This window comes from Syngnathoides biaculeatus, chromosome 9 (assembly GCF_019802595.1).
Source record: "Syngnathoides biaculeatus isolate LvHL_M chromosome 9, ASM1980259v1, whole genome shotgun sequence".
Classification (NCBI taxonomy): Eukaryota; Metazoa; Chordata; class Actinopteri; order Syngnathiformes; family Syngnathidae; genus Syngnathoides; species Syngnathoides biaculeatus.
In genome coordinates, this window is record NC_084648.1 from 16,540,308 (window position 1) to 16,564,763 (window position 24,456).

Consider the following 24,456-nt stretch of genomic DNA (forward strand, 5'->3'; position numbering starts at 1 on the left):
CGCTTATCCTCACAAAGCTATGCAGTTATGCAGGTGACTAGTTTAAATATGTTTGCATTATAAGTGGTCTCTCATTCGATAGTTGTGTAATTTTCTTTATTTTTTAATTATAGGATTATTTCAAATATTTTTGTATTTTGTGCAATATATTTCATTAATTAGATTATTAATTAGATTTGTATTTTTGGTAAACTATTTTTGCATTTTCCCAAATATTTCTATTCTGAGACATTTTTTCCTCAGTGCCTATCATCCATGCATCAGTGCCTGTCATCCATCCATCCATGCACATATCCACTAATCCATCCATCTCTCCAACCAGTATTAATTTGCATGCCAGTGCCAACCATAACAACAGTGCAACTTACGATTTTTTATTTGATTCTATTGTAAGTGTGGAGTCTTCCATAAATTTTGAACACTATCTCAATTCCAGTCCCCACTTGCATTCCACTATTTCCCATGTTGAGGATCTTGATGTGTGCCCGCTCTGCAATGTTGTATGGTGCTCACCTGATAGTTAATCTGTATCAACTGGATGAATATGGAGAGCGGCAGGCACAAGAGCAGGTCGCCCACGATCACCCAGCCACTGTCTCGATCGCTGTGCGTGCGAACAGGCGGGATAAACCTCTTCCATGAATCCTCCTCTGAGTAAACTGAACACAGCCAGAAATAGGATAAACATGGTAGGCAAATTATAATCAATTTGAGTGTTCTTACCTTTAATTTCACACTTTGAGTGACTGGAATTTTCCATCAGGGCCTCATCATCATCCCCCGACAGGGCCCCATCCAAATCATTCAGGCTAACAATGTCATCCTTTGTGTAAAGTGGCTCTTTAACGACCTTGGGAGGGTCTTCTTGGGGGGTCGCGAGCCAGGAGGGTCTCGGCCCCATTGGGTGGTCGTAGATGACATACCAGAGGAAGGTGTGCAAAACACGCAGGCGATGCATCTTGGGCTGGAAACCAAGAGTTTTGCCGAGTCCTCGAACTGGAAGACAAAATACAAGTATCTTGCTTGATATGTGTCGCACGTCTGAGAATCACAAAGGTTAAAGAATTTCTGAAAATGTCTCTTATACGTAGCTTTTGCCTATTGGTGTTCTCTTAAGAACTGTAGGAGTTACAAGACTAAGGTTAAGTGAAAGTTATTGCTGCCAAGGGCGGCACAACCAGTTATTATATTCAGGGGGCAATTACTTTTTCACAGTGTGTCAGAAAGGCTTGGATTGTATTTTTTTTTGTGGCTTAATAAATTTAATTGTCATTTGAAAACTGCATTTTGTATTTCTTTTGGTAGTCTCTGAGTGCTATGAACATTGATTTGATGATATGAAACCTTTATGTATGATGGACTAAAATGGCCATTTCAAACCTGAATTCTTGTGACTTTTCAGGCGTGGTTTCTTCAGAATTTTTAGCGGGTCTACTCATGATAGAGATGTCCGCTAATCGTCATGTTCCTAACTACCGTAATTTCCGGCCTATAAGCGCTGACTTTTTTCACACGTTTTCGACCCTGCGGCTTAGGCGGTGATGTGGCTAATTTGTGCATTTTTTTCTAACAGCCGGAAGGGGGCACTCGAACGGAAAAGGTAAGAGTGAGACCGGTGGAATATATGTGCCGAGGAAGTGACTTTTACCAGCATGTTTTTTTTTTTTTTTAAACCAGCCCTGTTAGTGCCGTGCGACCGTGTTGCTACTGTGTAGCTGCTATGGGTGTTTTTTGTTTTTGTTTTTTTTTTAACCAGCCTTGTTCGTGCTACCATGTTGTTGCTCTGTTAAACTAAGCTAAGGTATTCAAACTTTGAAAACTCTCTGTGTACCGTCTTTCTTAGTAAATATCTCGTGTTTCAATGTGGGTCTCAATGTGGCCACTTGCGGGTTATGTATGTAGCAAATGGTTTTTCCTTTACCGATGTACTGGGTGAGGCTTATAATCAGGTGCGCTCTGTAGGCCGGAAATCACGGTAGTAAACATGTTTTTAAGCTGAAATTTAATTGTGTGAAACCCATGAAAGCAGCCAAATTGAGTAAAATGACAGGGGTCCTACATATTTTCGAGCATATGATCTTCATTCACCTGTCGTGGGCCTAAATTTCCCATCGTCTTTCAAGTGTTCCTTCTTGATTTCAGTGAAACTCTTGAAGCTCTTGCTGGTTTCTTCTTTTTCAACTTTATAGGGGCTGTCGTTGCTCACTGCCTGCTGGCTGCAGTGATGGAAGTCAGTAAATAAAGATGGAAAACCTGTGTGGTAGCCAATCAATTGCACATGGTTGGCTGCTTACCATGTAGCAACGCAGGAGCTGGTGATTTTGAAGCGGACCTGGTCAATGCTCGCGCTCACCAACTCATCTTTGGGCTGGACAGATGGATGAACGAACATCTCCAGCTAGAAAAACATGACAAGAACTGTTCACCTGATTTAATTATGTCATTAATGTATCTACAAACAATTTTATAGATTTAATTTGATTTCTTTGGGAGGCTGGAATGGATTTATGGCATTTCAATTCACTTCAATTGGGAAGGATGATTTGACATATGAGTGTTTTGAGTTAACAAGAGTGGTCACACAATAAATAAACACACCAAAGTACTGTATGTTAATGTGAATTAATATCCTAATTTTTTCTCTTGTACCTTCCTACTGATGCCGTCCTGTATAACGGTAGTGGTAAAGATCTTGAGCAGTCCTTCTCTGGAGAGAGTCTGGACAAGGCGCGCTGTGGTCTTCTTGCAGCACTTCGTGGTGAAACCCTGACGTTTTTCTTCGTCGTTGATCAGCCTCTGCAATCTGGAGAGAACGAGAGACAAGAGCATTATCATGAATTTTCTTTAACTATTGACAATGATTCACGGTGAGACTGACTGGTAAAGGCCATCGATGACTTTGAGCTTATGTATAGCCTCCATGATCAGGTTCTTCCTCCTAAGCGTGCGGTATGTTTCATGCGTCCTGAAACCGTTCGTGGAGATCTGGGAAGGAGCTCAGTGGTTAACTTGCACATTGACTGACACATTGTAACTCATAGCTCAAAAAACATGACACAAACCGTCTGATTATAAACAGTATCGACCACCAGAATGTCGGTTGCTGTGTCTGCTGCAATCCTGTCCTCCTCCTGGCATGGAGACAAAGATCCTTCCTCCTCCTCTTTCTCTTTGACTGAAGCTTGCTCTGAAAGAAAGAGGCAAATGTATAAAAATGTATAAAATCAGATGTTATAAACGTCGCCCACTCGGCATGGATTGCATCCTAGGCATCCTGCAAGGCAATCCCTCCATCTGTGATCCTTTCTTACAGTTTATTCCTTATTTTCTCCTAAATTAGTTTAAGTTTTTTCTTCCCCCGATAGGGAGCGTAAACCCAGGAAAGTTGTTACCGTAATTTCCGGCCTATCAGCCGAGACTTTTTTCCCACGCTTTCAACCCTGCGGCTAATGCGGCGTTGCAGCTGATTTGTGAATTTTTTCGAACACCCAGTCAAGCGGAAAAGGGTAATAGTGAGACCGGTGGAATATGTGTCGAGGAAGCGACTTTTGCTGGTATGCCCTGTTAGCGCCGCGCTTCCGGTTAGCTCCCCGCTAGCACCCCATCCCCCTTTTGTTGCCCCATGTTGTCTGCGCGTCACTCTCAAACTCAACAGTGTGTGTGTTAACACGGATATCTTGCTTTTTGTGTGCGGTTAGCGGGTAGTACCGTGTTAGCGGTTAACATCGCGGGAGCGGCTGCTGCTGTGTTACTGCCGCGTCTTAGTGATTTAGGTGTTTGTTTTTTTTTAACCGGCCCTGTTAGTGCTGTGCTACTATGTTGCTACTCTGTAGCTGCCGTAGCAGTTTTTTTTTTTTTTTTTTTTAAACCAGCCCTGTTCCTGCTACTGTGTTGTTGCTATGTTAAGCTAAGCTAAGGTATTAAAACTTTGAAAACGCTTTCTGTTTACCATCTCTCTTTGTAAATATCTCACATTTCAATGTGGGCACTTGCGGCTTTTACACAGTGGCGGCTTATGTATGCGCCAAATCGTATTTGCTTTACAAATGTACTGAGTGAGGCTTACAACCAGGTGTGCTCTATAGGCCGGAAATTACGGTAATTTTTATTAACTGAGGGCCTTTGAAATTCAGTCAGACTCTTAACCAAGCCTTGTGATACCAGAAAGCACACAATCACGACAAGTTACTTGTGTTGTCACATGACAAATCTTACCCGATGTCCCAGCAGGCTTTGTGTCTGGTATTAATGGAGTTGTAGCAGCTTCTGGGGTGACCACCTCAGGATTCTTAGCGGCTTTTCCTCTCAATTTGTTTTCGACTTGACCTCCCAAATCTTGAGTTTCAACCTCATCTTCCATTTTATTTTCCGCTTCACTCGCCACACTGCTCTTCTTGGGGGTTTTCTGCTGTCGTTTGCCTGAAGCCTGGGCTAGAGGGGAGGCCTTGGGGGTACTCGCTGAGATGGGTGAGGACGAGTGGAAAAGCTTCTTGCGTTGCTTCTCTTTAGAGAGAAGATTTAGATGATCGCTGCCACCCACACTCCTACACGTAAAAAAATAAAATAAAAAAATCAGGAGAGGTTGACCATTTCACACGGAGGATCAAAACACAAACCATACCTGTGGCTGATGAACTTTGTGACCCTCTGGCGGCCTTGGTCCACCATGAAACCCTGCAGCACAGAAGAAGACGTCAATGATTAAATGTTGCACTTTCCAAACTAAAAGTCGAGGAATTGATGTTACAGTAGTGTTCAAAATCATAGCAGTCCAATATGACTAACAAGATTAACCCACATTTTCAGTATATGTTTTACTGTTAAATGTCAAAGTTACCAGTAGATTCTCAGAAAACCAACCTGACCCAGCATTTATGATGTACACACTCTTAATTGGGCATTTTGGTGAAAGGGTTGTGTTATAAACAAAAAATAATGTGCCATTCAATCAGTGAGGCCATCAATTTTGTGAAAAACAGGTGTGAATCAGGTGGCCCTTATTTAAGGATGAAGCCAACAAAAAAGGCTACAACACATCAAATGGCCTAAAGAGAAATGGAGGAACATTTTGTGGACAAAGAGCACCACTTATCCAGTGCAGTGAACCACAGCCTGACGTCTTTTTTTTTTTGGTTTTGTTTTTAAACACCAAAGCACACGGCAGCTGCTGCTCAGCCTACTTCTACTTCCTAGTTTACCTGACACCGCCCCCCTCGGCTCTTAAAGGGCTACACTCATAATTACAAACAGAACACACACCCGCAACTTTATGTTCGTAGGCATGACTGGTGGACCACACCCGTAACTTTATATCTGCAGGCATGACTGACACACCCGTAACTCTATATCTGCAGGCATGACTGACCACACCCGTACATTTTTCAAATGTGAGTGACTGCTGAAAATGTGGATTAATGTGGTTAGTCAGATTGGACTGCTAGTATTCTGAACACTATTGTATATGATCCTCGATAAGAAAAGTCATTGATGCTGCACTATCTGAAAAGGAAGACATATTTGTAACTTAATATTTGTAAAAGACCAAATATTAATGTAGTACTTTCCTAAAAAGAAGCTAGGTCATGAATGTTGACCTTTCCTAAAAATAGTCATTGATGTTTCACAAAAGAAAGGTTTTCTGTAAAAAAAACAGGCAAGCTAATGATGATACCCTTTTCCATAAAGAACGTCATCAACTAATGTTGCCCTTTCCTGAAAAGAAAACAAGCAACCTATGGTTCGTCTTCCTAAAATGAAGACAAATTTGACGTGCTTTTGTAAAATGAAGAAAAACAATGACAGTGCACAGAATCCTTAAATCAATCAGGTCAAAATGGCTCACCTTGATGATGCCTTCTCTCTCCAACTTCCTCCACAGCATGCGAGCCTCCAGCTTCCCAACATTCATCCTGGACGCGATGCCCGACTGAGCGATTCCCTTGGTGCCACACGATACAACTGCATAAATAAAACCAAATTAAACAACAGCAACAGCTAAGCCTGACCGGTATACTCGTAAAACGCACTTAGCTTGTACGCCTGGGATAAAACGTCCTTTTCCATGAGCCGGCCTACAGGGGGCTGAGCTCGCCTCTTATCGTCCTCCTCGTCTTCGTCATCATCTTCGTCTTCCTTCCACTCATCCATCGCTGTAACGACCTTGCTTGCGTATGGCTTGATCAGCTTCAGGCAACGTACCTGCACTTTTTTACCTGCAATAGTTTAAAAAAAAAATCTTGCAAAATGTTTGAAAAATAAATACATAAAAGAGATCTAATCTCACGTTTTTTGTATTGTTCATTGTATTTTATTTTAGAATAATTTATTACATTTAAGGGAATCTACTTTGCTTCTAATCAATTTTTGTTTCACGTTTTATATTTTAATCTATATCATTACAATTGTATTGCCAAATGTAGTTTTAAAAAAATAATTCCATAAAAAAGTACGCTTTTAAAATGCACTTATTTATATTACTTTTTATCCACTGAATAGCATATATTAAATTTACTCATATGTATATATATTTATACATTTATATGAAAAAAAAATTATTATTATTCTTTTTCTGATATACTTCATAGAACATAACCCCTGCAATAAATGAGGCTTTACTATACACCAAATTGTAAAATGAAAAAAATTGCCACATTTTAATAAAGATAAATAACTTCTGCAAAAACGAATGTGATTTGTTTGTGTACGCAAGTTGATTAATCATATCAAATTATAACTATCAAACCAAAAATAATAATAATACATCCTGAACTGGTCAACAACCAATCGCAGCTATCAATATCAATATAAATATAAGATCATATAAATAATAATATAATCAATAACAAATTAAAATTAAAAAAAAAAACATTCGCACTCACATTCACACCTACAGCTAATTTAGAGCACTTCAATTAACCTGCCATCCATATTCATGTAAGTGGGAGAAAGACGGGAATACTGATTGAAAACGGATAGGAAAAAAACACGACCTCAGAACTTTGAGGCGAAGGACCTAAATAGCCTCGACTGGGCCGCCATCATTTCAAAGCAATTTCTATTAAACATGAGAAGTTCCATTTATATACAACTTTTAAAAAATATACATATATTTTCATTTGCATCATCGAAAACATATAAAATAACCCTCTTACATTTGTTAATTTTTACATTTGTATTTTGTTCCCTTTACTTTTTGAGTGAGTTCTATGCTCAAGCAGGTATAAATAGAGAGCATAATGCTCAAACTAAAAACTAAATAATGTAAGTTTAACACTTTACTTTCCAACTTGACTTATATTGTAATGAACAGGGGGGTGGGGTCAATGAAATTTTCATTTGGCAGATTAAAATGAGTAAATACATGAAAAGACACTGTAATTTGAATGCATATACATGACTCACCTCTTCTGGTTCGCAGGGCTCCTCCCTCCTTATCCAGTTCCTCCAAAGGCACACTGCAGTATTCCACCATCTTGCCATCTCGCATGTAGCGAAACACGCGCTTGCACACTTGCTCTGGCAGATCCTACAAGAAAAAAAAAAATTGATTCAAAGCACAACCAGGAAATACAATAACAAATCAAATATGCCAACCAGATGCTCTCGGATGGTGACAAATGCAGCCAGCTGGTTGGGCATCTTCTGGAGGAGGTTGGACACGTATTCCATAAGCATGTCGTACTTGGACCTCCTTGCAATGATGCAACGCAGCAGAAGGAGAATCAATGAGATGTAGAAAAACAGATGAAGGAGTTAAGACACCGTGTCAAGGCTGAGGGGCACTCATTATTAAAGTAGACGTGATGCCACGCAGACCTGATGATGTGGAAGCGTTTGAGCATGAGGAGAATGGAGCTCTGCCCTTGTCCCGTCTTGAGGCGTTTGGTGCAGGCCTGAGTGCTCACCAAGCCGTGGCGGTCCAGAGACTTCCTGATGTAGTGCAACTTACGCGAGTCTACCCTGTGGACAGGACATGCATGCGTTGTGCGCAGACAGAAACAAAATTGAAGGTGACATGGGATTGGATTTTGACTCCTGTTCCGTTCCACGCCCAAAGATATTCAACCCACTACCCCCTAATCCTGAGTGTTGTTTAAAAAAATAAAATAATATAAAATCACACTCCCTCCCACTGCCACAGAGATTCATCCAATTCCCTCCCAATCCCGGAATAATCAGACTCTAGAAGCCCCCCACCGTGTCCCCTTTACTCCCAGTCACCACGTTTGCATTCGACATAGTAAGTACATTAAATTACTTGAATGATCAAGATGGACATTTGAACATAAAGCTTGTCCACAAATTTTTTTACATAAAGACCAATGTAACATTGAAGTGCAGGAGAACGTGAGTCCAGGTTTCCTGCAGTACATTAGGGTTGGGCGACTAATCAAAATTTGCAACTTTCATTTTGGCTACTAACAATCATAAAAATGTTGTAATTGAATTAAAAATGGGGTGGCTTGTGTTTGCAAGTTACAGGGTTCCAAACGCACCGCTTGTGAAGTATGGTTTGCCTTCCCTTAGCATTCTTGAAGATGTTTATTGATTGCTTTATTGATAAGATCACTAGATTTTTATTTGTTTTTGTATTTCAATTAATCCATCCATCCATTTTCTTAGCTGCTTATCCTCACTTGGGTTTGCGGGAGTGCTGGAGCCTATCACAGCAGTCAACGGGCAGGAGGCGGGGTACACCCTGAACTGGTTGCCAGCCAATCGCAGGGCACACTGAGACCAACAGCCGCACTCACAATCACACCTAGGGGCAATTTAGATTAATGTTGCATGTTTTTCGGATGTGGGAGGAAACCGGAGTGCACGGGGAGAACATGCAAACTCCACACAGGCGGGTCCGGGATTGAACCCGGGACCTCAGAACTGTGAGGCCAGTGCTTTCCAGCTGATCCACCGTGCTGCCTATTTCAATTTACATAACTATAAATATATATATATATATATATATATATATATATATAATATATATATATAATTATCTTACCTGTTACTAACTTATTTTCTCATCGTTCTATTGAGTGAGATTTTTAACGTTTTGGTAGTGGATAAAATGTGATGACTAAATTTTGAAATTAAATAAATTGCGTTTATTAATCGTGATTTCAGTCGTAATTAGCATAATTGTGATCATTATTTTTTCCATAAACACCCAGCCCTACAATTTACAGCCTGTTGCTATGCAGGAAGAACAAATGTTGTGGGATGTGTTGTTATGCAGCAGGTACACACACACACACACACACACACACACACACACACACACACACACACACGCACGCCCACACACACACCAAGGGAAACACACAAAGACAGACACACGTTCAAATCTTTTGTGTGCGCGTGTGTGTCCATATGCATGTGCACATGTGGAGGTCTGTGCACGTACTTGAAACAGGACTTGTGCAGATCACTCTGCAGCTCCCCCTGCCACCGTGCCCGTCCCACCCGCTCCAGCATGCAGTAGGAGTCATCCAGCAGTTTGGTGTCAGGGTCGCCCTCGCTGCCGACGAGGGCCAGGAAACGGCGCCTTTGCGACGCCACCGCCACCAGCTTCCTGCCATACCTGAGCCAGGGAGATGGCGGGTGAAGCTTTAAATGACAAGATGACAAAATTGCACTGTTTGTACCTCTTTAAAACCTCATCCACGCAGACGGGCGACGAGGAACGCAAGTGCGCCGTCACGTCGGTCCTTTGGAAGAAGGTGGGGCACGAGCCCTGGATGCCGTCCTTGTTGTCCTGGATTATGTGCAGCGGGTACACGTCTTTCTCGTCCTCGTCGTTCTCTTCGTGAGAAATCTTAAACCTGGTCAATAAAGGGAGTGGTGCCTTGAGATGTGAGTTTGATGTGTTCAGTAACGACACTTGGAATTCAAAACACGTGCATCTCAAATCCGTTTTCACTATTGAAATGAAAAGAGACAGTAAATAGGAAGCCAGTTTGCTAGAACCAGCTTTTATGTGCACACGCACAGTGACTAGTCAGAGGAGCCCTGGATTGGTCAAACAATGTCAATCAAATCGACCAGAACGATCAAGGTATTGGCCACACCAGAATCAAGCAACAAAATGGATGATAGGCTGACATCTTTTTTTTGGGGGGGGGGGCACACGGTCACACAACGCATTGGGCACCCCAGGAATAGGACATATGGGGGCAACAGAATGGTGAAGTTTGCTGTGGGTGTGACAGAGGAGGTTAAGGTGAAGTCGGAATATATCAGGGCTCAGCGTTAAGCCCCTTTCTGTTTGCAGCGGTGATGGATAAGATGACAGATGAGGTTAGACTGGAATCCCCGTGGACCAGGACATTTGCATATGACATTGTGATCTGCAGTAAAAGCAGTGAGCAGGTGGAGGAACGCGCTGGAAAGGAGAGTAATTAAGATTGGCCAAAGTAAGACCGAATATATGTGTATGAATGAAAGGGGTGGAGGGGTAAGAGTCAGGCTACAGAGATAAGACATAGCAAGGGCAGAGAGGACTTTAAATACCTGAAGTCAACAGTCCAGAGTAATGGTGAGTTTGGGAAGGAAGTGAAGAAATGGAACCAAGCGAGTTGGAATGGGTGGAGTAAGGAGTCAGGTGTGTTATGTGACAGTGGAGTCACTGTTAGGATGAAGGGGAAAGTTTATAAAACAGGGGTGAAGCTAGCTATGATGTACGGATTGGAGACAGTGGCACTGAAGAGACAACAGGAAGCAGAACTGGAGGTAGCAGAAAAGAAGATGCTGAGGTTCTCGCTTGGAGTGAGCAGGTCAGATAAAACTGGAAACGATCTCATCACAGGGACAGTTAAGGTTAAATGTTTTGGAGACAAAGTTAAAGAAAGCAGACTGATAGGTTGGACAGGTCTAGAGATCAGTGTGAGTAGTGGATTGGTTGAAGGGCAGTAATATGGTGGAGGACTGGTTACCACATCTGCCTCATAGTTCTGAGCTCTCAAATCTGACCGCACCTGTGTGGAGTTATCCCCAGACCTGCATGGGTTTTCTCGAGGTACTCCGGTTTCCTTCTACATTTCAAAAATATCTACGGTAGGTCAACTGACGACTCGAAATAGTCCATAGCCATCCGTGCGAGTGTGTATAATTGTTTGTGTACAGTACATGTGCCCTGTGAATAGTTGGCGAGCAGTTCAGGGTGTACCCCACCTCTTGCCCAGTCAGATGAGATGAGCGCCAGCGCACCTTTGAGCCAAGTAAGGACAATCAGTATGTAAAATGGATGTAGGTCCCGGGCAAGAGAGCGAAAGGAAGACTAAAGAGAAAGTTGATGGATGTAGTGAGGGAGGAAGACTTGAGGGCAGTTGGTGTTGGAAAGAGGATGCAGGAGATGGGTATATGTACATGAAAAAGGATGATACGCTGTGGCAATCCCTAAAGGGACAAGCCAAAAGGGAAATAAGACAGATTTCTGTCTTGGAAGACCAGATTGTAGATTCGTTGCAGAACAGAATCTTTGTATATATATGTGTGTGTGTGTGTGTGTGTGTGTGTGTGTGTGTGTGTGTGTGTGTGTGTGTGTGTGTGTGTGTGAGAGAGAGAGATGTTCAACCAAAACTGTTAAATGCCTGTTTTATTGTTGTTGTTTTTTCGCCACGTATGGGGTCTATCAGAGATGATCTTTTAAGATATTTTGTGGCACCAGTCAAGGAACTTTATTGACACACATGGACAGAGTTCTTTAAAGCTTCAGCGTAGCGCCGTCATTTTAAGCAAGAGCCCACCTGTCATACAGCACCACGTCGTCCCTCTCGGCGGGCAGAACGTAGAACATTACATCGGCGTTGGCCACCAGCGACCTCCAGACAAGCTCCTTGGTGCCGTCGTCCAGCTTAAGTGGAAACTCGGGCCTCCTACCTCCCAGTCGTATCCACAAAGAGGGAATAGTGATGCCGTCCAGTCCCTCCAAAGCCACTTCATCCTCCACCATGCTCAGGGGGTCCATGGCTAACTACCACAACGCCGAAGCTAGCTAGCATGTCACTTTACGCAATAAAAAAAGAGCGTTTACATGTTATGGAATGAAAATAAAGGGTCACCACTCGGTTAAGAATGGATTTGATCAAATAAACGCTCTCAGAGTGACTTAATGGAAGTGCAATGAATGTCACATTTGAGACGCCGCACGATGGCGTCTTAGCACAATTCCTTCCTTGACAGCTTCTTCTTCTGTGGATGTTTTCGTTTTCAGAGCTACGAAATATACGTTAGCGCCATCTATTGGTGGAGTTGACTTGCGTTAATACTCGGCATTTCTCCGACCTTCGAAACAGTTCTGATAAACTCACAGACAGAAAATATAGAATAACAAATAAGTCATTATTTTTTTTGGTGCATTGTAGAACTTCAATTTAAAACAAGTCATTTAATTTTATTTGGTTCATTATGGAACGTCAATTTATTATACTCATTGCAATGATCGTATGACTCGAACTCAAGTTTAATTTACCTAAAATTATAATAGTAAGTTTCTTTCGGCTTGTCCCTTTCGGGGTCGCCACAGCGTGTCAAATTATGATAAAGATGCTAAATATTAAGATTTAATTAAGATTAGATTAAGGGAGAAAAAAAACGGATTTCGTAAAACATAAACTGAAAACTGTACTAGGAAAAAACGTGACTTTTAAAATAATTTACATACAATAAAGTATAATTCTAGGAAATAAAGTGTTTTATCCCTGGAAAAACTAGTAATTTTGGAAAAAGACAATCCAAGGAAAACAAGTCATGATTCTCATCATACTACGGAAGTATATTGCTGTCACACACACACACACACACACACACAAAATCATTTTTTTCGGGCAATTTTTTCTGTTTATTGGACTAATATTTTTCCCCATTTTTCAGGCTATTTTTTCCCCCCTCTGTACGGTACAAAAGTCAATATTGTATTTTTTTTTTTTTACAGAAATTCACTAGTTACAATGTAAACAAATATTAGGGGAAGAGGCCACGTCAAAGTACATATATCTAATTAGAATGATAAATCACAGCTATTAAGACATCTTATCATGTTATAATATTTTATATGTAGAAAAAGTGCAAAGATTGCTGTTCATCCAACATCTTTATTTATGAAGTACCTTTTTTTGAAAAGAAATGTACAAGTGTAGCCAGCACAGTGACATTTTGCGGTGGCGTGTGTATGAAATGATAATGTACATATTTACAGCAGACCGGTCATGAGCAACATGTGAGTTCAGCACATCTGAAGCTAAAAAAAAAAAATGAAAAAAAATTACAGGGAACAAGAAAATAAACATTAAAATAATGAATTCTTTCCTATAAACAAAAATAAAGATATGATAAAAAGGCACTGTGTTTTTCACAAACAGGACAGAGATGATATCTAGCATTAAAAAAAAAAAAAATCCACCAGCAAGGCCATTACAAAGCAGAGAACATGCTTGGTGAGTATTAAAATTATATCTTTTTTTAATAAACCATTAACAAATAATAATAAAGGCGTGACGGGGTTGAAGTCAGTTTGGCACCCTGACATTTTATAACCCGCTGACTTGTTCAGAGGGCCACATTCAACAATACATATTTCACCTTAAACCTCCACAGACACGCGCAGACTCACGCACACACATTTGCATACATTTGCCATTAAAATAAACATACATTCAACTTCTGAAATTCAGTTGCGCTGACATTTGTAGGAATTAGCACATTATTTTCCTATGATGGGAAGACTTTTATTGGCAGCCAATTACTGCACATTTTTGTGTTTTTTGCCGACTCAAAAGTCAAATTATCTAATATTGTTGGCATTCAACGAAAAATACCAAAAATGGTTTTGTACTTTATATGAAAGACAAAAAATAACCTCACATAATGTGCATACACATTGATGAAAAAACACCAACTACCTGGCTGTTTTTTGATCGCTACCAAAAATCAAATATTGCGGCTGTCCAATAAAACGCAAGAAACTTTTATCTGAAAGGCAACACAAAAATCTGATTTGAACGAAACAGAACATTGCATAATATGGACATACCTGCTTTTCATTTAATATTGAAAATACTTCTGAAAAAAAGCTGGCCAGTAGGCATACATTTTTGAAGCATTTGTCACCATTTTGTGGATGAAAAAAAAACATTTTTTTCACAGAAAAAAAAAAAAAAAACATAGCGTGATTTTCTAATGTCTACTGGTCATATCTAACTTAGCATTGAATTGTTCGAGATGAACTGCAGTGCCGTGAAAAAGTATTTCTGCCCTTCTCAAGTAAAAGAGCTACATTGTGTCTTTGTGCATCGAGAGAAAGCCTATGGCAGAGTACCAAGAGAGGAACTGTGGTACTGCATGCGCAAGTCCGGTGTGGTGGAGAAATATGTTAGAATAGTACAGGACATGTATGAGGGCAGCAGAACAGTGGTGAGGTGCGCCGTAGGTGTGACAGAAGAATTTAAGGTGGAGGTGGGACTGCATCAGGGATCCGCGCTGAGCCCCTTCCTGTTCACTTTGGTAATGGATAGGTTGACAGATGAGGTTAGACTGGAATCCCCTTGGACTATGTTTGCAGATAACATTGTGATATGCAGTGAAAGCAGGGAACAGGCGGCGGAACAGTTAGAAAGATGAAGGCACGCACTGGAAAGGAGAGGAATGAAGATTAGCCGAAGTAAAACAGAATATATGTGCGTGAATGTGAGGGGCGGAAGAGGAGTTTATAAAATAGCGGTGAGGTCGGCCATGATGTTCGGATTACAGACGGTGGCACTGAAGAAACAACAGGAAGCAGAACTGGAGGTGGCAGAAATGAAGATGTTGAGGTTCTCGCTCGGAATGAGCATGTTGGATAGGATTAGAAACGAGCTCATTAGAGGCACAGCCAAAGTTGGATGTTTTGGAGACGAGGTGAGAGAGAGCAGACTTCGATGGTTTGGACATGTCCGGACGCGAGAACGTGAGTATATTGGGAGAAGGGTGCTGAGGATGGAGCTGCCAGGCAAAAGAGCGAGGGAGAGGAAGACCAAAGAAAATGTGGATGGATGTTGTGAGGGAAGACATGAGGACAGTGAGTGTTAAGAGAGGAAGATGCATGAAGGCGAGTGTGTGTTTCTGCACAATGTATGTCAACTTCTGGCTTCAACTGTGTCACTTTTGCTAAGTCTCTTCCTTATTGTTGAGACATGAACACTGGATTTAAGTGGGCCAAGGGAGGTCTGCAGTTCTTTAGATGTTGTCCCCAGTTCCTTTGCGACACCCCTGGATGAGTCTCAGGGTAATTTTTGGAGGCCAACCACTCCTGGGAAGGCCATCGCTTTTCAAAATTTTCTCCATTTGAGAATGATGTCTCTAACAGTGGTTTGCTGGAGTCCTAAAGCTTTCAAACTGGCTTTTGTAACGTTGTGCAAACTGAACGATCCTGATAACTATTTCGTATAACTAGCCGTCCATACTTTTTTATAGCACTATAGCGACTATTAGGTGTATGACATGCATTTTTAATATGAACAAAAAAGAAAATAATTTGTAGATAAATGCTTTTTGGCATCAAATTAATTACAATGTTATTAAAAGCTTCGTTGTCCAGAATTGTGAGTTTTTATTCCCCCGCCCTTAAATAAAAACAGAAGAACGTAACTATAGATGCCATCTAAATATGACAAACTGTAGAGTTCTGTCAACAATAGACAAATTTCAATGGTTAAAAAAAAATAAACGAATCTACGACATCATGCACATTGAAACTTTATGCTTACGTTTTATGCCGCCAAAATATATCTGCTTAAAATAGGCGTATGTTGTTAGAGTATGTCCACATTTTGCAAGTGTTTGAGACGACGACAAAACATTTCTGCAAGTTAGGAAAAAAGTTGAAAATGTGTTTTTCATCAGACAGTGACGATATTTGCTTTTGACATTTAGTCACGTTAAGCATTAAATACTAGTTTGTCTTAATTGAGTTTTTCGAGGAATAAACTTGGACACGGATGCTCTGATTTAAAATTTAAGTTAAGCTAAAATTTGCCTTACATAAAAAGTTGAACATACATTCAGTTTTTCAGACAGCGACTACCTGCATTTTCGGGAGCAAGTCACATAATGTGAAGTCAAATTCATGCAGTTTTCTGGATTATGCTAACATTCCACCATGTTTGTCTCAACTCCTTTAGCGGGACGTGGTGTGGCCTTCTTTGGCGAAGTTTGCAACGGATTTCATATTTTTGCGATAGGAGAGGGGGTTAACAAAAAAAAAAAAAATTCTGAAAAAATGTAAAAACTTGTTCCTAAAGGTACTGGATCAGGGCCTATTGTGGGAATAAAGAACGGAATAGTCTAGAAGTGGGGGAAAAAATAACGTATACACGAAAAGACAACCTTACGTAGGGAGATGTCCCCAAACTAGGTTGGGTTAATAGTACCATGTCTTGTACATACACAATTCAAATTAAGTTTTTAACACAAAAACGTAGCTTTGGTTGGTAAACATGTCTGGAGAACTTGTTGTCGTCAAAAGACGGGTCACCTGTCTGACGTCCCACATATGGAGCAGAGGAGTTGCGCACTTCCCTTTGATCCGCCGTCCCCCGCCAAGCACAAAAGTTTAGGTTTAAGGTTTTAGGTTGTCTAGGGTTTCCGTGGTAAAGTAGCAGCATCGTTATAATGATCTGGAGAACGAGTGGAAGACGACGTCATGCCCCATCATTTTGTCTACGGTGGGAGGCCATTTTAGACACGGTCAGGACTCCCCACTTTGACCGACATATCTCTTCAAGCTCCACATGCTGCTTCACCTTCCATTTCCCCCCCCTGACTTTCTTGAACACCTTTTCAGTCCACTTTCTCCACCTTGCCGATGATCTTCTCCTCAAAGATGGGCAGGATGGCGTCGTCGTCGCGCACCTCCTCGAACACCACGCCACAGTCGAACTCATCGCTCACCTTCTTGAAGTAAAACCTAGAGGGGGAAAGCCACGTTGAGAACGTAAGCATGTGTTGTTAAGACTTTATTTTCACACAGCATTGAAGAGAAGCGACCAGTTAGTTTGGACACTTAGAGGATAAAGACATTAGAAGTTTTGTCGGGTGTTTCACTGTCATAACAGTAGCTTTAACATTATTGGTGGTCCTTATCCATCCATCCATCCATCAATTTCCTGAGACACTTATCCTCACAAGGGTCGGACGAGTGAGGGAGCCTATCACAGCTTCTTCTTTTTCTTTCGGCTTGTCCCGTTGGGGGTCGCCACAGCGTGTAGTGCGTACCTCCATCTTTCTAACTGTTCCTCCGCCTATTGCCTGCTTTCACTGCAGATCACAATGTCATCTGTGAACATCATGGTCCAAGGGGAACCCAGTCCAACCTTGTCTGTCAGCCTATCCATTACTACCGCAAACAGGAAGGGGTTCAGCGCGGAACCCTGATGCAGTCCCACCTCCACCTTAAATTCTTCTCTTCGGAAATCTCAGTCTTTTTTACAACAACAAAAAAAAAAAGATAAGATTTTAAGCTTTCCACAAAAAGAAAAACTAGTCGTATGTCCATTCATCTGTCTATTTTTTTGGACGCTTATCCTCACTAGGGTCGCGGGGAGTGCTGGAGCCTATCCCAGCTGTCAACGAGCAGGAGGCGGGGTCACAATCACACCTACAGGCAATTTAGAGTGTCCAATTATTGTTGCATGTTTTTGGGATGTGCGAGGAAACCGGAGTGCCCGGAGAAAACCCACGCAGGCACGGGGAGAACATGGAAACTCCCCACAGGCGGGTCCGGGATTGAACCCGGCACCTCAGAACTGTGACGTCAATGCTTTCCAGCTGATCCACTGTGCCGCCTAGTTGTATTATAGAAAAAAAAAAGTTTTGAGCAAATGTCGGGGTTTTTTTTTCAAATGGGTGCCAGTCAGCAAAAGATACCTACATCCATGAACCGGTTTATGGCAGAATAAAACTTGGGCGGCAATGTTTTGGATAACCCGAATTTCAGGGACTGTCATCATACACAAAGTCACAACTGACTTCCAGCCAAATCACACCACAATTCCATCACTCAGAAGACTGAAGCCAAATGATGTGGCACTTCAGTCTCTTGTGTTAGCCTCTCACGAGCTTGCTTAAAGCGTCGACCTTCCACCTCACCTGTAGTGGCCTTTTTTGGTGAGCAGCTCCTTGAACTGCCCCAAAGTCACCACCCGACCTTTGACGGAGGTTCGGTACGGGATGGGCTCTCCGCAGAAGTAGTAGGCCACTGTCATGTTTTCGCACACTTGCCGCTTTCCAGACTTGTGCCTTCAGATTATAAACATTCATGTTAGCCATATGATATTACTTACATAAACACTTAAAAGCACTACGCCAAAGCCCCACCTCTGCTTGCCCTGCTGCAGAGCTGCCCTTCGCCCTCCTTCTTCTAGCCGGCGGCGGGCCTCCTCGAGCTGTGTGAGCGGGTTGGGGGCCGGGTTGGGCGGCATGGCGGGGTCCTGGATGAAGGGGTGTGAGGGCTGGACCTGTGCAGACGATGCCGAGGCGGGGTGCGTGACGAGTGCGGGTGACACCGAGGAGGGGTTGTTGCGCAGCTGGGCCGACACCCACGGGTGTACAGCCCCGGGGCGCTCCACCGAGGTGGGCCGTGGTGACTCGCTGCTCCCGCCCAGTCGCCGGGAGCTGCTGGCGCTTCCCCTTCAAAAAGAAAGGGACATAATTCTTAGCATATTTATACACTAATTCTCGTGTGTGTAACATTATTTACACGCTAATTCTTCAGCTTTCACTACACTTTACTGAAAAACATGACTTGAGATTACTTTATGGACACTGCTTTGCGCACTGGTACATAGTCATGTTAAAAGAGGAAGGGGCCAGCTCCACACTCTTCTCACAAGGTTGGGAGCACGGAATTGTCCAAAATCTCTGGAGACCCTGAAGCAATCAGAGTTCCTTTCACGGAAACTAATGGCCAAGCCAAATGGCCAAATACTTTTTTTCCATTTAGATTTTCAACGACAACACATGAGTGGTACATGAGTGTCCTTCTGTTTGCTTATATTTTGTTGAAAGGTTCCCACTCTTTTTCTTATTCTTGATGGGGAAACATAAGACGGAGTTGGTAAGGAGCAGCTTTTTGTGTCCCTGTCACACCTCTTTTCCTTGAAATTTCTACTCCTGAGGGTCCACTTTGTACATTTAGAGTCCGATTACAGTTATGTTTGCAGGGCTCACCCATGGGAACCTTTCCTCTGCCTGTCTCCCTCCATCATCCACTGGAGGATCTTCTGGTTCCTCTCCAGATCCTCCAGCAGCACCTGTGCGTCCATCCCACGGCCGCCATCATCCCCTTTGCCCGACACCTCCAACGGCTTTTTCCCTCGCCGTGACAGTGTGCTTCCTTTACTACTGCAAAATAAGCGCAAACCAGTTGGAATAATCTGGAAACACCTCATGGAGGAGGGGTCACGTGCTGCACTCTGGGGTCTTACTTGTTGCCCATTCCATCCAAGGTGCTGGCTCCGGCCCCGTCGGCGTAGTTTCGACTCCTGGCCGCGTACTGCCCACCCGCCTCACCATTCCACAGGAAGTAGGACTGCGACCTAGAGCCCGCCTCCTCCTGGCCGTCTCGTCCTCGGTGGTGGTACATCTGCTTGTGGTGATGCATACCTAACAGAAAGAGAGAGTATTGCTGGTTTGTCAACTCTTTTTTAGTGAATTTAGTACAATTAAAAGAACTTCTAAATAGGGTTATTAACCAAAAAGGTTCACAACGTTTGTTAAGTCCAACATAAATTACTTTTTTTTGTTTTCAGTGCTGTTACAATTATTTTGAAAGCTTCTACTTTCTCTTCGTAATTGGACTACCAGCCAGAGTCAGTATCAAGTAGTATTTTGTAAACAAAAAGACCTGGTGTGACTTCCTGCCAATTTCGCCAGACTTTAATCTATCTCCAAAGGATCAGGAAATGATCCAAATTTAACAAAATATTGATTGGGATCTCTTAACATATTCCCTTAATATTTGTTTATTTCTTAGCTAATATCATTTGGATAATCTGTGCCTAGTATTTTTGTATTTTCAAATATTTTGGAGTATTGTTTGTGTTTTCATCGATCATTTGTGAATTTTTCACTTAATCTAGATTATTTATATTTTCTTTCATCATGTTTTTAAATGTCAGTTTTTAAATGTCATTTATTTTCTAACATTTTCCATCTAATATTGAATTTAATATTTTAGTCCAGCGGTCGGCAACCTTTGACACCGAAAGAGCCATTTGAACCCGGTTTCCACGGAAAAGAAAACACTGGGAGCCGCACATCTAAAATGAAAAAAAAAAAAAAACTTCTACTACTTTACCGCAGCATGTTTCTTATGAAATCCACGTGCTACAGAGAAAATTACATTTTATTCATTTAATGAACACATTTTGAATTCTTGAAAAATAATAACAATGAATGTCTCTTTCAAATAAATTAAAAAGCTGAATTTAAATTGTCCATTTGGACTCATCACAGGCGATTGAGTACGCTGCTGCTGAATTGATGTCTTTGATTTGCTGTTTTGTGATATTTTCTGCCATTTTTATGGTTCTGTCTTTGACAGTCTTCGCAGAGAGAGGCATGTCTCTGATTTTCTGCACAATTTCGTCTTTGTTTTTAAAGTCCGCAAATAAGTGTTCTGAAATCTTAAGGAATGATTCTTTCATATATTCTCCATCTGTGAACGGTTTCCCATGCCTGCCTATTTCCTGAGCGGCCACAAAGCTTGCATATGTAGTTGAATTTGCAGACTTCACCCACTTCTTGAATTGATTTTTCGTCCGGTCAGCCTTCTGCATCAGTTCCGAAACAGCTTTTTTCCTCTCTTCTCCCTCTGGATATTTTTCAGCAAAGGCTCTGTGTGTATTGTTAAAATGTCTTGCGACATTTGACCGTTTATTGTTAGCCAGTTTTTCTCCACAAATTAGGCATACTGGTAGGCCACTCTCGCCCGAGGTAAACGCAAATGAATCTGCCCAGGCATCATTGAATGTTCTATTTTCTTGAGATATTTTTCTTTTCTTACATTTCTCCATTGGCCTTGCCGGGCTTGAAAGTCGCTCAAAATAGACGGCGTTTCAGCGGGTATACCGGCTTCCGCAGTGTGACGTCTATTTTGAGCGACGAAAAAATAATATCAAATAATTTAATTAATATTTTAATATTTCAAGATCACAATAATCTTCAAATTTAGAAATAAAATAATATAAAAACTAACACAAATAAAACACACTTCAATTAAATACAAAAAAAAAATTAGTAATTTATTTTCCCAAGCCAATCAGAGCCGCATTATAAGGATGAAAGAGCCGCATGAGGCTCCGGAGCCGCGGGTTGCCGACTGCTGTTTTAGTCTGTTAGTTTCCTCCTAATTTTCTTCAAATATTTGTGTATTTTTCCATCTAACATTTGTGTACTTTGCTGATCATATTTAAAAAGAAAAAATTAAGTTACATCATAAATGTCTTTGTATTTTTTTTATCAATAATTCCAAATATTTGTGTATATTTCAATTGATAGTTTTTCAAATTTTGTCTAATAGTTATATGTTTAGATGTCATTTTTGACAACAATGTAATGTTTTTTTATTTTAGCACTTTATAATACTGACAGTAAACAGATTCATGGATGGGGGTCTCGTGCTCTGTGGTATTGAAAGCAATTGTTGCTGTCCAACCTCATCATATGAAAGAGGCTTCTGTATTCTCCTGCAGTGGCTTACCTTTGACCCCGGCGGCCGGAAGACTGTGCCCTCCCGCTCTGTGTGGCGGGTAGTGAGGTGGACCGATACCCCCATCGGGCGACCGCAACGATTTGGGCGGAGTCTGTCGGCCGCCTCCTCCCAAGGCCAAGTTGGTGGCGCCTGGCGACTGGCAGCCTGGTGTCTTCATCACCCGCTGCACGTGTTCGTCCAAGATGGACTCCGGGTCGTCGTCGTGCGAGTCCTCCATGGCCACCAAGCCGCCGTAGGTGGCAACGGTTACTGTGTTGGCGGTGGTCTCTGAATAATGGGCACCGTACAGGGGCGGGAAGGACGAGGGGAGTGGGAGTGGTATGCTGAGAGACGACATGGAGGTGGTGACGGAGATGTCAGCATCGTCTCCCTCTTCTTCCTGTTAAGTAGAGGTGAGTAGGAATGCTTTACACATTTACTCTAGTAACATTTTGGACAAATTTTACTTCTTAGAGTACCGTAATTTCCGGTCTATAAGGCGCGACTTTTTTCACATGCTTTCAACCCCGAGGTTCGGCAGTGATGCGGCCAATTTGTACATTTTTTCCTAACGGCCGCAAGTTGGCACTCGAGCGGAAAAGGTAAGAGTGAGGAGATGGAATCAATGTGGCGAGGAAGTGACTTTTACCGGTATGTTTTTTTAACCAGCCCTGTTAGCGGTCCGCTAGGGTTAGCGCTGTGCTACCATGTTGCTGTGTCTCAGAGATTTTTACTGGTATGTTTTTTTAAACCAGCCCTGTTAGCGCTGCGCTAGCGTCTTGCTGCTGTGTCTCAGTGATTTTTACTGCTATTTTTTTTTTTTTAAACTGGGCCTGTTCGCACTGCGGTAGTGCCGTGCTAGCGTGTTGCTGCTGTGTTTACTGCCGTGTCTCAGTAATTTACCATGTTGCCACTGTGCAGCTGCCATGGGTGTTTTTTTTACCGGTATGTTTTTTTTAAACAGCCCTGTTCGTGGTACCATGTTGTTGCTATGTAAAGCTAAGATAAGGTATTAAAACTTTGAAAACTCTCTGTAAATATCTTGTGTTTCAATGTGCGTTTCAATGTGGGCACTTGCGGCTTTTACACAGCTGCGGCTTCTGTATGTACCAAATGGTATTTCCTTTAAAAATGTACTGGGTGAGGCTTATAAGCAGGTGCACTCTGTAGGCCAGAAATTACGGTAGTTTTACTTTTACTTGAGCATTTATGTTAAGTAGAAACTGTACTTTTACTTGGTTACAATAACCTACCGGTACATGCCGCTCGCTACTTTTGTTTATCCATTATCTTTTTTTACTTTTGTTTTCGACTTTGGCTACCCACCTCTGCGTCTGTCTCTGTCACATTACGAATGATGATTGATGTTAATTCCGATGAGTGATCAGTGAAATGGCATTCACACTAATACTCACCAGTCGAACTCTCTTCAGCCTCTCTTCCAGTCGCTCTTCGGCCTCTCGCTCCCGGAGAACCATCTCCAGCCTCCTGATGAGCTCGGCTGCAAACCTTTCAGGCTCTACGTGGATGTCCTTTGGCATGCGATACGTGCGCTGCATGGCATGCACAAATGCAGCTATAGATCAATATGGTTTTTATTTTGGTGTATCTTTTCATGCTTCCTCATATTTGTATATTTTCTCCCAGTATTTTTGTAATTTTTGAGTACTATTATACATGCACACACACACACACACACAGCAGCAGAATTTAGTACTTAACACGTCACCATTTTTCTACTTCCAAAGGTGCTATTGACCTGAAAATTTCACCAGATGTTGGGACAACCCAAGTAATCCATAGATGGAGAGTAAGTTTAACAAAAAGGCTTTTGATATTAGGTTGTGTGTATTAATGTGAAATGACACATGGGGGAAAAAAAAGTATTGAACACATGGTATGGCATGGAAAGCCAAAATAACGCTGAAAAAAAAAAAATACATAAAAAAATAACATTGGGGAACACAGTTTTTGTTGAGTTAGCACATCAACAAATCAACACATTTCTGGGTGCAGACTCCAAAATGTGATCTGAAATTTTGAGCGACTGTTAACTAAACAACAAATTAAAATTTTAAAAAGACCACACCTCACTCTAACGGATGAGAAATTATACTTACAGGTATATGAGGTAGGGGCACACGTCCGTTTGCTTTGGCACTTTCATGCATCTCCTTGCGATGCTGCTTACGATATCGGTAAGGAGGAATAACATCTCTGTGGACACAGATCGAAGGGGGGAACTGAACAATCGTGATGCCACTGATAATGGAGATGCAAAATAGATGTTGCGACTTACACGCTGCTGTCGGTCAGCGACAGCGTGTCAGCATCACTCGACATACTCTGCTGCTCGCTGTCGTTGGCACTGGTGGCGGGGGCACGAGCGTAACCCATGTTGGCGTAGTATGGGTTCACCGGCTCTCTCCAGGGTCTGACAACAGACATTACCATCAGTATTATTATTTTTTATCTTACTACAGGTATACCTTGACTTACAAGTTTTTTTTCGACATACGAGTCACCACTCGGCCTTTGTTTTTACTTTTGACTTGCAAGCAAAAATTGTAGTTCCAAGGGCAAGCTATGGCGGCAACGAACCTTCAAAGCAACCAGCATTATGGAGAGTATGGACACCTCTTCAAAAAAAAAAAAAAAAAAAAAAAGGGGGCTTCAAGCTGTATATTGCCACTCCTAGTGTAAATTTACTGTCGAAATGTGTATGAAACAAA

General features: G+C 41.9%; 2 protein-coding genes across 6 annotated transcripts in view; both read right to left on the reverse strand.

The window, feature by feature from the left end:
* The window catches only part of LOC133505550 (general transcription factor 3C polypeptide 1), a 28,681-nt gene extending 16,514 nt beyond the window's left edge, over positions 1-12,167 (reverse strand). Inside the window, exons 1-17 of the mRNA XM_061828666.1 lie at positions 11,745-12,167; positions 9,645-9,821; positions 9,404-9,580; positions 7,816-7,959; positions 7,594-7,690; positions 7,402-7,525; positions 6,027-6,212; positions 5,843-5,958; positions 4,622-4,674; positions 4,216-4,544; positions 3,063-3,187; positions 2,879-2,985; positions 2,650-2,803; positions 2,295-2,398; positions 2,089-2,216; positions 724-996; positions 514-659 (exon numbers count right to left, since the gene is read on the reverse strand). Of these exons, the coding sequence (XP_061684650.1) occupies positions 514-659; positions 724-996; positions 2,089-2,216; positions 2,295-2,398; positions 2,650-2,803; positions 2,879-2,985; positions 3,063-3,187; positions 4,216-4,544; positions 4,622-4,674; positions 5,843-5,958; positions 6,027-6,212; positions 7,402-7,525; positions 7,594-7,690; positions 7,816-7,959; positions 9,404-9,580; positions 9,645-9,821; positions 11,745-11,965 (2,661 nt within the window). The 5' untranslated portion in view covers positions 11,966-12,167. The remainder of the gene's footprint in view (positions 1-513; positions 660-723; positions 997-2,088; positions 2,217-2,294; positions 2,399-2,649; positions 2,804-2,878; positions 2,986-3,062; positions 3,188-4,215; positions 4,545-4,621; positions 4,675-5,842; positions 5,959-6,026; positions 6,213-7,401; positions 7,526-7,593; positions 7,691-7,815; positions 7,960-9,403; positions 9,581-9,644; positions 9,822-11,744) is intronic.
* Positions 12,168-13,075: 908 nt separating this feature from the next.
* LOC133505984 (axin-1-like) overlaps positions 13,076-24,456 on the reverse strand; it is a 46,003-nt gene continuing 34,622 nt past the window's right edge. For 4 of the 5 annotated variants that reach the window (XM_061829604.1, XM_061829605.1, XM_061829603.1 and 1 more), the window contains 9 exons: positions 24,024-24,158; positions 23,845-23,941; positions 23,140-23,277; positions 21,734-22,124; positions 19,458-19,635; positions 19,201-19,374; positions 18,349-18,660; positions 18,121-18,270; positions 13,076-16,939 (listed from right to left, as the gene is read on the reverse strand). In XM_061829604.1, the coding sequence (XP_061685588.1) occupies positions 16,813-16,939; positions 18,121-18,270; positions 18,349-18,660; positions 19,201-19,374; positions 19,458-19,635; positions 21,734-22,124; positions 23,140-23,277; positions 23,845-23,941; positions 24,024-24,158 (1,702 nt within the window). In that variant the 3' untranslated portion in view covers positions 13,076-16,812. The remainder of the gene's footprint in view (positions 16,940-18,120; positions 18,271-18,348; positions 18,661-19,200; positions 19,375-19,457; positions 19,636-21,733; positions 22,125-23,139; positions 23,278-23,844; positions 23,942-24,023; positions 24,159-24,456) is intronic. The other variant, XM_061829607.1, reaches the window with a different exon arrangement.